Source organism: Papilio machaon, chromosome 2 (genome assembly GCF_912999745.1).
Source record: "Papilio machaon chromosome 2, ilPapMach1.1, whole genome shotgun sequence".
Taxonomy (NCBI): Eukaryota; Metazoa; Arthropoda; class Insecta; order Lepidoptera; family Papilionidae; genus Papilio; species Papilio machaon.
The window spans coordinates 5597674-5612026 of NC_059987.1; the positions used below are offsets into that span (position 1 = coordinate 5597674).

The window sequence follows — 14353 nt, forward strand, 5'->3', positions numbered from 1 at the left end:
AGATGTTATAGGGTCGCAATTGCGCATGACTAGAGGCAGTTACCAATTCTAGCTATTATGCAAATTTTCAGTTCAGGTGAACATTCAGTCGGGGTGTGTTTGTGTGCGTGTACTCACACACGCTGGTATCGACACGAACACAGACGCAACGCCATTACATGTACAGAAGGGGCGAACGAGCGGCGCAAGGGGGGCACGTCGACGCCGACCGCTGCCAACCTTCCTATAAAACACTGCGCTGCCATCTACAAATTTCAATACATAACTTGAGCTCCGAGAAAGCAGTTACGCGCTGCCAACATTTTCGCATGTTGATCGGGCCTGAAATATAGTTGAATGTTGTGCACCCTTGCAGGATAACGGCGCGAAATAATATAAATTGTTGTATGAAAACAAAAAGTTTTCACTTTATTTACGAACCGACGTCTTACGAAACTGTGTCAAGTCGCGACAATAGTGTTCGCCCGCTTTCCGGCCGCGCTACCCTGAAGCTACACATACTCAAATAAATACGTGCGAGTGATGTGTATTTAATCGGTGGCTTATCGCGAATCTGGATTATATACAACTTTTACATTTGAGAATAAAAACTGTTGTTCGTGGTGATATATTCTATAGACATTATCATTTCGACGTTCCTTGACGTTAAGACTTTTAAGCAAATTTGCTGAATAGTGGTCAAGATGAGCTTCAATAAGAATAACCCCAACGCTGTTGGGAAAATTATGGGATACCTGAAGCAGCTCTCCACAGAAATGGTAAGTTTGCTATGCGCTCTATTTGCACTATTTATCATAAAATTGTAATACTACATAGGAAACAATTTATAAACAAAAAAATATCTAGACACACTTTTTGTACGCATGTCTTAAATAAAACCGTAACACCCGAATGTAACATTCGGCTTGGAAAACTCTGGAAGTGGAGCGGAGGCGCGGTGCGCAGACCGACTGGCGCGTTGACCGCTCGATGGAATTCGTTGCTCGGCAACCAAGATTATAAATATTGCCATTCCTTTGCATTATTCACATCACAACTAGAACATCTTCCGTTTTTGTACTTTTACAAACAATTTAGAAACTATGTTAGAAACGATTTTATTCATGAAGTCAAGGCTTTCTAGGCTCGAACATCGGCCTTGCAAGGTCAGCCAGTCTGCGACTACTGACTGCTAGTTATTGCTTTCCGTATGCGAAATCTTTACTTTCGTTTTTGTGTACATTGCTCACTTCCTGTGTGTCGACCCGTTACATTATTATCATAAATAACTTGTTTGTTTGTGACCGAAACAGAATTGCATGACAAATATTTAAAATAATTCTTTTAATTATTATATAATAGTAAAATTTCTAGTTAAAGAGTAAATGACAGTCAAGATTTATTTAATGAAATAATGCAAATTAATTCAAGTTGCAACTTTCAGTAAAGCAGTGCCATCTAGTGACAAATATGAATAAACTATGATACGACTTTAGGTAACCTATTAGGTTGCAGCAGTTCAGAGTTACTTGCGATAGATGGCAGCAAGTAGAATACATTTTATCGCTTACTGAAATTTTTTATTTCAATTCGTGTAACCTTGAACCAAGAAACCTTTCGTCTACAGTATCTACGTACATAATTTCACGAAATTAAATGTTTTTAACACTAGATTTACCAGACCAGTCATTTAGACTGGTTGTGCAATTTCAATTCAAACTTCCTACTATATTACACATTTTTTTTCAGAAATGATGTTATGACTTTTGTAGCTATAATAAGAGAGTACGTTTTATAAACTTAATGTTATTTTATATACATTAGTAACAAATATAATTTTTGTTGTTGACATTTATACCAGTACCAGTCAAAATGACAGGTTGTGTTTGTATGAAAAAATATATTTTGGGAATCATGAGACCGATACAGTACATATAGCACTGAAGCGTTTTTTGTTATCGTCTTTGGAGTCAACTTTTGCAGACAGGCAAGTTCGCTTTAGTCTCAGCAGTTTGGGATAAATTTATTGAAAACAGTAAAAATTGCTTCAAACCGGGAGCTTATATTACCGTGGATGAGCAACTTTTTCCAACAAAGGCCAGATGCAGATTTACTCAATATATGCCAAACAAACCCTCAAAAATTTGGCATAAAAATTTGGTTGGCGTCCGATGTAGAGACGAAATATGTGGTAAATGGCTTTCCGCATTTAGGAAAAGACGAAACACGAAATGCATCAACCCCCTAAGCGAATTGACCGTGATGAAACTTCTTGAACCATATACCATGAAGGGTAGAACTGTAACAACTGATAATTTTTTTTACAAGTATTCCTTTGGCGTTGAAATTACGATCTAAAAACACTTCATTACTTGGAACAATACGCGCAAACAAGAGGGAAGTGCCGAAAATTTGCAAACTGAATAAAGACAGTATGGCACGTTTCTCAATGTTGTTGTACCAATCTAATGGATGCACACTTACTGTTTATAAGAGCAAACCTAATAAAAAAGTACTAAGTACAAAACATAAACACATCAAAATTGATAAAGCTGCAAAGAAATTACCTGAATCCGTATCTTTTTATAATTATACCAAATTTTTATTTTTTATGTAAATTTTTTATGCACCAGTCATTTTGACTGGTCTGGTAGAAATAGGTATATTCAAATCGCTGGTATATCTAGTGTTAACAAAATTATGGAATTCTTATTGATAAAGAATGTTTATTTAGCTTATGAAGAATAATGACTAACTAAAAGTTGCCGCAAAGATAAGAAGCAATATTCAGAAAGGGTTAAGGTCCAGATTAGTAAAAAAATATAACATGTAGGTACAAGTCTACAATTATTTCAATCTAAATAAAAAATATCGCAAGTAAACGAGGCAGTTTGTGTTGTGTTTGTGTCTTTTTAGAGTCCTCAAAAAATGGAATATGTATTTGGAAATATAAGTTAGGATTTAGGACACAGATATGACACATTGTTTACTTTTACCATCACGAGTCAATAAAATGCTGTGTTTACGTAACATTAAAAAAGCACTTATAGGTACTACTTAATATATAAATATTAGTAACAAATAAAGGAATATGAACGATGGGAAAGAAGACGCTTGCTAAAAGATTAGTTTTGCCATGCGACGGTTATTTGATACTGGTATAAACGAAGCCAATGACTAATTTGTTCACTTTAAAAAAGAAATAAAAAGTGAGAGAGAATTTTAATTTTATTCAAATTACTTCACACACTCCCGTATGTATCAACTCAAAGTTGACAGTGATTGTGAACTAATTGTTTTGCGTATCTACGAGTCATTTTTTTCTCATAATGAGTAATAGTATAATATTTATGCATATACTATTGCTGTTGTCAGCAATTGGTATTAATTTCTCATAGCTAATTAAATTGTTGTTTATGCATAAGTATTATATTTACCAAAAATAACAATGAACAAAGCACTTTTCATTTTTATTTATTGAAAGTAAATAAATATGTAATGTAAACAATACGTTAAACTATATAGTGGTATAAAATGTCTATGACTGTACTGCTACAAGCTGTAGATTTGTTTACCAGTGGAGTAGTGTGTGACATTTTACACACAATTTTTTTTCTGTACTTGCGAAAGGATTTAATATTTTTTTCTAATCCTGATTAAATATAATTTTATACTTCCTAGGAAGCAGTGCTTGATTATTATATTGTTAGTCACTACCCCTGTAGATGTACCCATGTAGATACTGTCACTACCCCCAAGCATGTCTACGGCAATTAAATATGTTTCATTGCCTGATTATATAAAATAGTTAATTTGCAAACACAAAGAGCGAAATGAGTATTCCCTATCAGACACGTGTCGGTTGACCCATTTATATAAAAGGTCAAGAAAGATAAACAAAATAACAAGAAAATAGTTAGAATCGTTATCAGTAAATAAAATTAATATTACCATATAAACTTTGAAAGAGGAATTTTGTTGCCTACAACTGAATTTGATGTCATTTTGATATGACAGAAAGAATTTGTCATAATTTCGTATATTTTATATGTACAATATTAATTTACATGAAAATTTGTTGTGAAATAATGAATGATAGTAAAGAATTACATAAAACAAATACCAATTATAATACTTTTAATAATGATTTAAAGGTAATTCGAACATTTATAATAGATACAAAAAGCAAAGGATAAAATTTAAATAAAGGATGATATAACTGTTATTGTATTTCGGTAATCGATCGTTGAAATAACGCAATATCTATTTCTGGTCGCTTCAATTACCTACGATTCAAAGAAATATTTTCAACAGGTACGACAACAGAAGAAAGAGTTTATATTTTATGTTTCATAAACATCATTATAGTCGACAAGCGTCTGATGATATCAATAATCGATATAAACAATGGGCCGCCGGTAGGTGGTATTCGTGGACAGTTCGCTTTGGAAAGTGCACTCGCTATCGTATTCTCAGAACAGTATCAGTGCGAGCAATTTTAATATAATAGTTAATCCCGTGTGATGTCTGTACCAGGAATTGACGTGGTGAAAAGGTCAGGGTGGACGCCTTATGTATATCGTTAGGTTATCATGTCCATGCTACGATCATATGGACCGTAGTCAATAAAGCGATGTTTTCTTAAGTCTGACCTCAGACTCAGTTCATAAGTCTTATCTATCTATATTACTGACTTACGCACATAAGATAGTGAATACAATAAATGGGGTATGTTTGCGGATGGTAAATCAGTATTGCCCGTTTAGTGGACAAGACCAACCGAGTAGGCCCTGCATTTGAGGGTAAATATTGTATACAATAGAATAACGAGTACAACTAACCGAAATAAATAAGAATATTAAAATGTATTTGTTTATTTACAGGGAGGGAGCGAACAGACACGGCGAGGACAAGGAGACGAGGAGCGCCTCTATCGTGCAAGAGGTCCGAAATACGCCAGAGTGCCATCGCGGCCTACGTTGTCAGCGTCTACCACCTGCACCTCGCTAGCTACGTCCTGCGGTTCCCAGGGGACCCTTGCGCCTAACTACGCCGCCATCCCGGAGAACGTGTCCACTGAAAGCAGTAGCGAAGACGAACAAGACTCGTTCGAGAAAACTCGGCGCCACTTCCAACAGTTGCGTCAGATCAGCTTGGGGAACGAGTTTAAATACAAAATGGAAATGGAAATCAAGAGCGCCAAGGACGAGAACTTACGCAATTCTGTGCCTTTCGTGAAACAATTGAGTACTGACAGCAATAAAATTAAAAATAAATATGCGATCAACGGCGACAGCCAGCCCTACAATGCACCAACAACGCAGAGCCTGTTTCTTTGGACACAGGTAAGATTTCTTTTTAAATTCCTTCACCACTTAGAATTCAACAAATAAGTTATACAACTAATTAGCTTGAAGAATCATATTTTTCCGAGTCGTTCTCGTAAAGTTATAATTGAAGTAATTTGAAACGTAAAATCCACAACAAACGATCGATAAGGGAAACAGTAAACCAAAATTAATTGCTTTGGTGGAAAACATTCTTTTTTACATTGTTAACCTCAACTTACTGAAAATGGGATTTGTGAAAAAAATATTTGTGATTTCTACGGCTGATAATTTCTATATTTATACACAGGTAACAAAGGTCCTTATATAACTATAAGAAAATTAATAGAAGAACATGTATTATTCATGTAATATTTGCCTTCAAAAACATAGCTAGGTAAAACAAACAAATAAAGCTCAAAATAGCAAAGCATTATGTTTGTACAAGTTCTAGTATGTGTACTAAGGGGTTAAGGAAAAAATCCATATTTATGGATAGATCAACAGCCGTGAGGTACATATAAGACCTACTCACTCCATGAAGTTCAGACCTTTTTAAGAACGCTTCCCGTAACTATGTCTTTTCAAAATGTAATGTAATAAGACTATGCTTTTTTAATCACACGTTGACTATTTTCGTTAAACTTATCAGTAATATGTCATCTGAACAGGTTAATCTTATAACATGTAACATTGTTTGTAATCGCATAACAACTGTTTAATATATTTAAACGTTAATTTTTGCAGGTGTTCGCCGCTCTGGCCGTGTCTATGGGTTCCATGATAGTTGGCTTTTCCTCGGGCTACACATCGCCAGCTCAATCCAGCATGAACGCGACGTTAATCCTTGGAAAAGAAGAGGTAATTTACTATTATAATACATTTCTGACCATTTCCATAAAACTAGATTCCGACCACTATATCCACATTTATAATAGTCATACAGTTGTTTTTGATAAATATAATTTAATAATATTTCTAGAAAAAACGCGAAAATAATTCTTATTATTTGTATTTACAGATCAGTTGGATCGGTGGTATAATGCCTTTGGCGGCGTTGGCTGGTGGTATTCTGGGAGGTCCACTAATCGAAGGCTTCGGAAGAAAGCTCACTATAATTGGCACTGCGATACCATTCTTTCTTGGTTGGATGTTAATAGCGAATGCTAATGGAATCGCCATGGTGTTGGCCGGACGGGCTTTCTGCGGCCTGAGCGTCGGCGTCGGCAGTCTTGCGTTCCCTGTTTATCTCGGAGAAACGATTCAGCCGGAAGTTCGAGGATCTCTGGGATTACTACCGACCGCTTTGGGTAACACCGGTATACTGCTAGCATTCTTTGCCGGCACCAAGCTAGACTGGAGTCATTTGGCATTTTTGGGAGGTGCACTGGCTATTCCCTTTTTTCTGTTGATGCTCATTACGCCAGAAACGCCACGTTGGTATTTTACCAAAAATCGCGCAGAAGATGCACGCAAAGCGCTGCAATGGCTGAGAGGCAAAAATATTAACATCGAGAAGGAAATGCGCGAACTGACACGATCGCAAGCCGAGGCCGATCTCGTACGTGGCAACCAATTCAAACAACTATTCGCGGTGAAATATATGCCAGCAGTGCTCATCTCTTTGGGTCTTATGTTCTTCCAACAACTGAGCGGCATCAACGCAGTCATATTTTACGCTTCGACCATCTTCGAATCTGCGGGCAGTAGCATCGATCCGAAATTATCATCGGTCATAATAGGCGTCGTTAACTTTATATCTACTTTCATAGCCACAGTACTTATAGACAGACTTGGAAGGAAAATACTGTTGTACATATCTTCAGTCTCAATGATTTTGACTTTAGTGACTTTAGGGTCTTATTACTATCTTCAAAACGTCGGAGTTGATGTCAAGCCATACGGATGGCTGCCACTCGCCTGCCTCATAATATATGTACTCGGATTCTCTATCGGATTCGGACCCATTCCTTGGTTGATGCTTGGAGAAATTTTGCCCTCGAAGATCCGTGGAAACGCGGCGTCATTGGCGACAGGCTTCAACTGGACCTGTACTTTCATTGTGACCAAGACATTCCCAAATATAATCCAAGCTATATACATGCATGGCACTGTGTGGTTGTTCTCAGTTATCTGTCTCATTGGGCTGTTCTTCGTGATTTTCTTCGTACCGGAAACTCGTGGCAAGAGTTTGGAAGAGATCGAGAAAAAACTGACGGGAGGCTCGGTTAGAATTCGAAACATTAACGGCAACAAACATATGCAAAATGGTTGTTAAGCATCAGAATACAAATATTGTAAGCCGAGTGTGGTATATAATAAGGGTTGGCTAGAAAGCTTCGTAACCCATTATTTTGATTGTGATTTAGGTACAAAAGAGGGGAGTGATGCTACACGCAATGTGTACGCAGAAGACTGACTTGGATTGTAATCATTTATTTTGTACAGTATACAGTAGCTTAGTAACGCACTTATATTTAAGTAAATTATAGTTCCTTTAGATATAATTTTTATGGTAAAATAACTTCACTAATATCAATAAGGTAAATTAATCATGTTTTACTAAAGAAAAGAATCTCGTTTGTGGTTCCAATGTAAGCCCAGTATGTTTCTAATGTTGTACTAAACTTTGAAATTATTTACGTTTAAGATGTGTCTAAACCATATTATATACTTATTCTTAGACTATAAATTATCACGTACCATAAAAGAACATGACATAACTAAGGTTAAAATTATTGTACTTTACAAACTTGTAACTAAATGTACGTTAATAGTTGATTCAACTAAAAATTAAAGGCGCTATAGTCGCATAATTATCATAAGGATAGAATATTACGAAATGTTTTCGTATATTACGGAAGCATTATTTATTTATATTTGTTACTATTTCCAATAAAAAAGAATGAAACTTATGTTTGATTTTTATTTCAACATCCCTAATTATTAAAATTATTGCCTATGTAAGATTTCGTTACTGTCAAACGTTTTTTTTAATATGGGAGCGAAGTTCCATTTCATCATAAATGAAAACCCTAACTCAGAATTACTACAACAATATTGTATTTTATTTTTGTTAGTTTGTATATGTATGTAATTTCCTTTGGCAAATATTAAAAACGGACCAGAGTGTAATCGACTGCACCAATATTGACGAGTAAGGTGTTCCTTGATTCGTCTTTTTCCCCGAAGTGTTATTGAATTGTGTTATAGAAGTGGGTTATATTATATCGACCCAAAATACAAACAGTAGACGTAAGAAATAGAATTCTGAATTAGTGACAGACAAGTTCGAATTTCACTCGCCATAAGTTTTTTTAGATTGCTAAATCATTTTATAGATGTTTCCGCGTATATTCTAAAATAAGAAAGTGTTACATATAGCATTCGAGTTTATTTAGTTCAAATAAAATAATTTTAAATCATATTTTGCAGCCAATAGATGGCGCTGTTTCAGTTTGTCAGTCGGACCATTCTAAGACTGGCCCTATCTAGATTCGGGTTACTGTATAAGGCGTAGTTAACAACGTAAGGAATTTTGATAGCCATTAAATGGTTAGTGACAGCACGAGAGGGGTGAACATTAGTTTCATGTTTCATTGCTTGTATTTAAACGATAAAAAGTGTATCAACGGTAGTAAATAGGATCTATTGTATACGATTTATTCAATAACCTGATTTATTTCAAAGATTTTTGACAAGTTATGCGTGAAGTCAACCAAGCCGCACTGAACCTGGGTGACCCCATTTTGGTACTTTCCGAGTACCTCGGTGGGGTTATATGACCTGAAGAATTTTTTTTTTATTGGACTTATTATAATAATTAAAATGGGATGGATGAAATTCTAGTTTGTAACTTATCGTCACATGATTTCGATACATCTCAGTATGATTGGAGATGTTCAATCTAAGAAGACTTTGACTAACAATAAATAAAAATATACAGTTTTGATAAAAATAATGTAATGAAGATTTGCGTGACATAAAAAGTTGTATATTTCCTGCGCATGGGCACGCACATTAATCAATTTTACAGGTGTCAGCTGCACATTACCGGTGATTTCCAACACAACGTGTTCTCTACATACGGTACGTATGTGACATCTTGCTTCACATTAAATGTTCATAACATTCTTGATTACGTTCATAAATCCTGTTTACTGAATGGTCGTCAAAGCGCGCAGTTACATGAAGCACGTGTTTAAACTAACTTATGGTGTCTGTAATAACAGTTGTACAACAATTTTGGCGTCCCTGTCAATGTCTTGGAGAAAAACAGAGAGAGATTCTTATATTCATGAGTTACAACAGTTGAAATGGGAATAGCTACAAAACTACTAATGTTCTTTATGAAATAACTGTCTGTAAAAAGGAACATGAAAATTAAAAAGGAAACTAGAATAGAATTCGATCCATCTTGTTAAGCTCTAATAGTAGATTCAGACAATTAGGATTGTCTTATCTTCTAATATTACAATGTGAATGTTTGTATGGATGTGTGTTTGAAGGTATCTCCAGAACGGCTCGACTGATCTCGATGAAGTTTGGAAGAAAAATGGGCTAGTTATTTTGTTTTCTTTAATTCCTTGCGGATGGAATTCAATAGTAATAAAGCCCGCCGTGCCTATAAAATGTTAACATTAAAACTGCAAAAAATAGAGCATTTCATAACTTTAGCTGATTACACTTACCCATTATAGGTTTTACGAACCGTGCAATATCCGTAATCAAATCCGGAATTAATATTTGTTTCGCGCTGTAACTTACTGAGTACAATTAAAAGAGATGAATTTGAATTTGAAACATAATATAGACAATAACGAAATCGTAGCTTTCCGACGTCAACTCACATCAGACACATTGTTTTGAATCGCATAGCCTCGAAAGCCAATCAATTTGAGTTCGTATAAATCGCGGCGACAGCGCGGAGACGCTATTTCTTCAGCCGTCTGTACCGGACGAATGCAGTGCGTTTACAGACTTCGTTTAGTGAACAACTTTCCTATGAAAAGTGAATACAAGTAATAAAAAATGAAGATTTTAATGAGAGCTGACACTCATTACAGCATTGTGGTTAGGGATACTGAATATGAAAAACCGAAATATACTTGTTCCCAGGTTTGTATGATTTTTACATTAAAATCTTTTTTATGAACGAAGGAAATTAAAGATAGAATAAAGTCTACGTTAATGTTTTATTATGTTTTGTTATTATTTATCTATGTAAACTGAAACTTAACCTAATCAAATCTAATAGGAATTAATAGTTCTAGGAAATATAGGGAAACTGAGACGATCTATTGAATTACTGAATTATTTTAATTGTTTCGTGAAAGCATTTGACCCGGCTTGTGATCGTTTGACAAAACGGAAATATTTCTACGAACAATTAATTATCCTCACTTATACATAAAACAATTGAAATGGTTCATGCTAATTTTAAACAGTAATTTATGCCGCTTGGTGGTTTATTAAAGAATGAGTATAGTCGGTCACAACTTAATTTATATTTTGCTCAAGAATGTATCACATACGTGCGTACACATAAGTATCTAACATACGTACACTGCATGCATTTAATTTTCACGCATGATATTTTTATCGAAATAAGTTAAAAGTAAATTATTTTTGACGTCAGTCAGTGAAAACTAACGGTTACTTTTTCTAGCCCCTGGAAATTTACTACTTTAAATGAAGAATTACTTTTTTTGTTTGTATATACATGAGATTAGTACTTGTAAACAATTAGTTGTATTTAATTTGACGAAAATAAAATCGCGGAAAACTTGAGCTTGGAGCAAATAATGTATCAAAAAAAGCTCAACGAATATCTTATAACATTGGCACAGAGAATTTCTGAGTTCGTTACGATACTATCTACTATACGAATGTGTATGTGGAAACAATCAGAGACTATGATTGCTTAAATTGGCCGTAGGCGGAGCGCGCACACCTCCATCTTTAACGTCACACAGTTAGATAACATTGATACAAATGAGTACAGTAAATATGTCCGTACGTTAATTGGAGATCAATTTATGAAAAATATTTTAAATAGACACAATTTGCCCACATGTATGCATAACGCTGCACATGACGTTTTAAGCATCCTCTCCAGTTTGGTAAACCACGTTAGAAGTTTTCAAAACAAGGACTTCCAGAATACATTGTTTCTACGCCATGAATAACTTTGCTTGCTTTACGATAGGAAATATTGATAGGGATCCGACACCGGCAACTATAACGATAAACACACTACTGGCAAGAATTATTGAGCCAAATGCGAAAGTATATTGCATGCATTTTTTTAATTGCAGGTTCTGGCCGCGGTAGCCGTTTCTATGGGATCTATGATTGTAGGGTTTTCCTCGGCATACACATCGCCAGCTCTTGTTACCATGGAAAACAGCACTTCTATATCCGTATCAGAAGAACAGGTGATAATTAAATTCTTAATCGCTACATTAAATTTTTATTATCTGATACATACTGCAACACCAACAAATAATTAACAATCGCTTCAGGCACGCGGTACAGGCACATAAAATTATGGAACTACTTCATAATTTCAAAGAAGTTATAAATCAGTTACAATTAACTTCTTACCGTCACACTTAATTAATTGACCGTGACCTCAGAATCGTCGTCATCGTCGTTATCAAGCTCAAAATGCTGTTTATATATTTTTTAATATTAATGTTTTAAGCTATAAATGCTATGCTCTTCCAATATTTTGGAAAAAATACAATATGTATGTGTATGCGGCTTACACGTCACACAGTTAAAGTTACCAATGTGTTTGAAATTAATCTGTTTAATGTTCCTATAACTGGAGTTTTTAAATAATTGCACTTTTATAATTAAATATGATATAACGAAATGACATATTTTCAGGCGAGCTGGGTCGGCGGGTTAATGCCTCTAGCAGCGCTTGTGGGAGGAGTAATCGGAGGCCCTCTCGTGGACTACATCGGACGTCGCAGAACTATTTTGTCAACCGCTATTCCTTTTTTCATCGGATGGATCCTAATAGCCACTGCGAAGATTGTACACTTAGTTTTAGCAGGTCGCGCAATATGCGGCCTTTGTGTCGGTATCGGTTCCTTAGCCTTCCCCGTATACCTCGGAGAAACTATACAACCTGAGGTTCGCGGTACCCTTGGTCTATTCCCAACGGCCATAGGAAATATTGGCATTCTGATTTGTTATGTCGCAGGAAAATATCTTGACTGGTCACAACTCGCTTACTTAGGGTCATCTTTACCGATTCCATTTCTAATACTTATGTTTATGATCCCGGAAACACCTCGATGGTACATCTCGCGTGGACGGACCGAAGAAGCTCGTAAAGCGTTGCAATGGCTTCGCGGACCAAACACTAAAATCGATAACGAAATTCGGGACATCGCTTTATCTGACGCAGAAATAGGCAAAGATTCTTCAATGGCTGAACTATTCAGCTTAAAATATATGAAATCAATATTCATTTGTTTGGGTTTAATGGCTTTTCAACAATTGTCCGGTATAAATGCTGTAATATTTTATACGGTTAAAATATTTAAAATGTCAGGAAGTTCCATTGACGAGAACCTATCCACGATTATAGTAGGATTGGTAAACTTTATATCGACGTTTATTGCTACAGCCCTAATCGATCGCGCGGGTCGCAAAATCCTTCTATACATATCTTCCGTCACCATGACAGTCACATTGATAGTATTGGGCACGTTTTTCTACGTACGTGATACTCTAAATATGGAGGTTTCAACATTAGGATGGATTCCACTTACAAGTGTCATGGTTTATCTTCTAGGATTTTCATTAGCCTTTGGACCAATCCCATGGCTGATGATGGGCGAAATATTGCCGGCGAAGATTAGAGGTGGCGCAGCGTCGATATGTACTGCATTTAATTGGCTGTGTACATTTACAGTGACAAAAACGTTCCATAATATTATTGTGGGTATTGGACCATCTGGAACCTTCTGGTTATTTGGTTCTATATGTTTTATTGGTTTGTTTTTCGTAGTCGTTTGTGTACCAGAAACTCGGGGTAAGAGTCTTGAACAAATAGAAAATAAAATGACTGGCAGAAAAACCACTAGAACGAGAAGAATGAGTTCTATTGCTAATATCAAACCTTTACCCTGTGGTTGTTAATGTACTCTATATGTATGTGGATGTCAAGGCTCACTATATTGAGTTATTTGTATACTTAATTACTTAAATTATGTGAACTGCATACTTACTCAATTGACACGGTATGCATGATGGGGGTTGACATATTATTATTATGTAATTAGACATAGTAAATAGTTATAGATGGCCTTGTACTAGTAAGTAATACATGATCTTGAAATGAAACATGAAAAAAGTATGTTCATTAAATTCATAAATTATTATACAAAAGATTGCTCATATCAATGCCCAAAAAAGCATAAGAGTGAGAAAGCAAGATTTTACCTTAATATTTGATAGTTGTAATTTATATAATTTGTTATTGCCAATTTTCTGGCAGATGTCTAGAGGCAATCAAATTTAATGATTAAATGTAATAATTTTAATTGTACAATTATCAGTACAGTGAAGGAAATGTTTTTTATGAAGCATCTAAATTCATCCAAACAGATTCCAAGAACATGTTTCTTTAGCAATGAATTCATTAATTTTTGATCCAGTATTAAATATTTTTATACAAAACAAACTTTGTTTAGATTACACATGTAGATGTAGTGTTGTCAAAATGGAAGTGAAAACCAAAATTATGCATTTATCTAAATTTAACATATTTATTTAGGAATTATAAGTTATTTATATTAATAAGTGACAAAAAATTCAATTAATTTGATAACTTAAATAAAATATTTATGAACAGTTTACTATCAAAAATTTTCCTTATATTCAGCACTTACACCTGTCAAAGAACATATGTTTATTGTATTTACTACTAGCTTTTACCCGCGACTCCGTCCGCGCGGAATAAAAAATAGAAAATGGGGTAAAAATTATCCTATGTCCGTTTCCTGGTTCTAAGCTACCTGCCCACC

General features: G+C 35.1%; 3 protein-coding genes across 4 annotated transcripts in view; 2 read left to right on the top strand and 1 right to left on the bottom strand.

The window, feature by feature from the left end:
• Nucleotides 1-14353, bottom strand: part of LOC106709049 (RING-box protein 2) — a 34886-nt gene that overhangs the window by 19245 nt on the left and 1288 nt on the right. The gene's annotated exons all lie outside the window — the stretch shown is intronic.
• LOC106709047 (facilitated trehalose transporter Tret1) lies at nt 245-8181 on the top strand. 2 transcript variants are annotated; one of them, XM_014500705.2, is made up of 4 exons: nt 245-758; nt 4863-5324; nt 6054-6167; nt 6328-8181. In XM_014500705.2, exons 1-4 carry the CDS (start codon nt 684-686, stop codon nt 7582-7584), a joined length of 1908 nt encoding a protein of 635 aa, XP_014356191.1. In that variant the 5' UTR covers nt 245-683; the 3' UTR covers nt 7585-8181. The 2 variants fall into 2 exon arrangements, 1 of the variants encoding a protein (XP_014356191.1); XR_001356927.2 differs by lacking the exons at nt 245-758; nt 6054-6167; nt 6328-8181 and adding an exon at nt 4166-4781 and having other exon boundaries at nt 4863-4945.
• On the top strand, nt 10090-13756 carry LOC106709048 (facilitated trehalose transporter Tret1). The gene is made up of 3 exons (XM_014500706.2): nt 10090-10424; nt 11624-11743; nt 12201-13756. The coding sequence occupies exons 1-3, from the start codon at nt 10338-10340 to the stop codon at nt 13464-13466; spliced, it is 1473 nt and encodes a 490-aa protein (XP_014356192.2). The 5' UTR covers nt 10090-10337; the 3' UTR covers nt 13467-13756.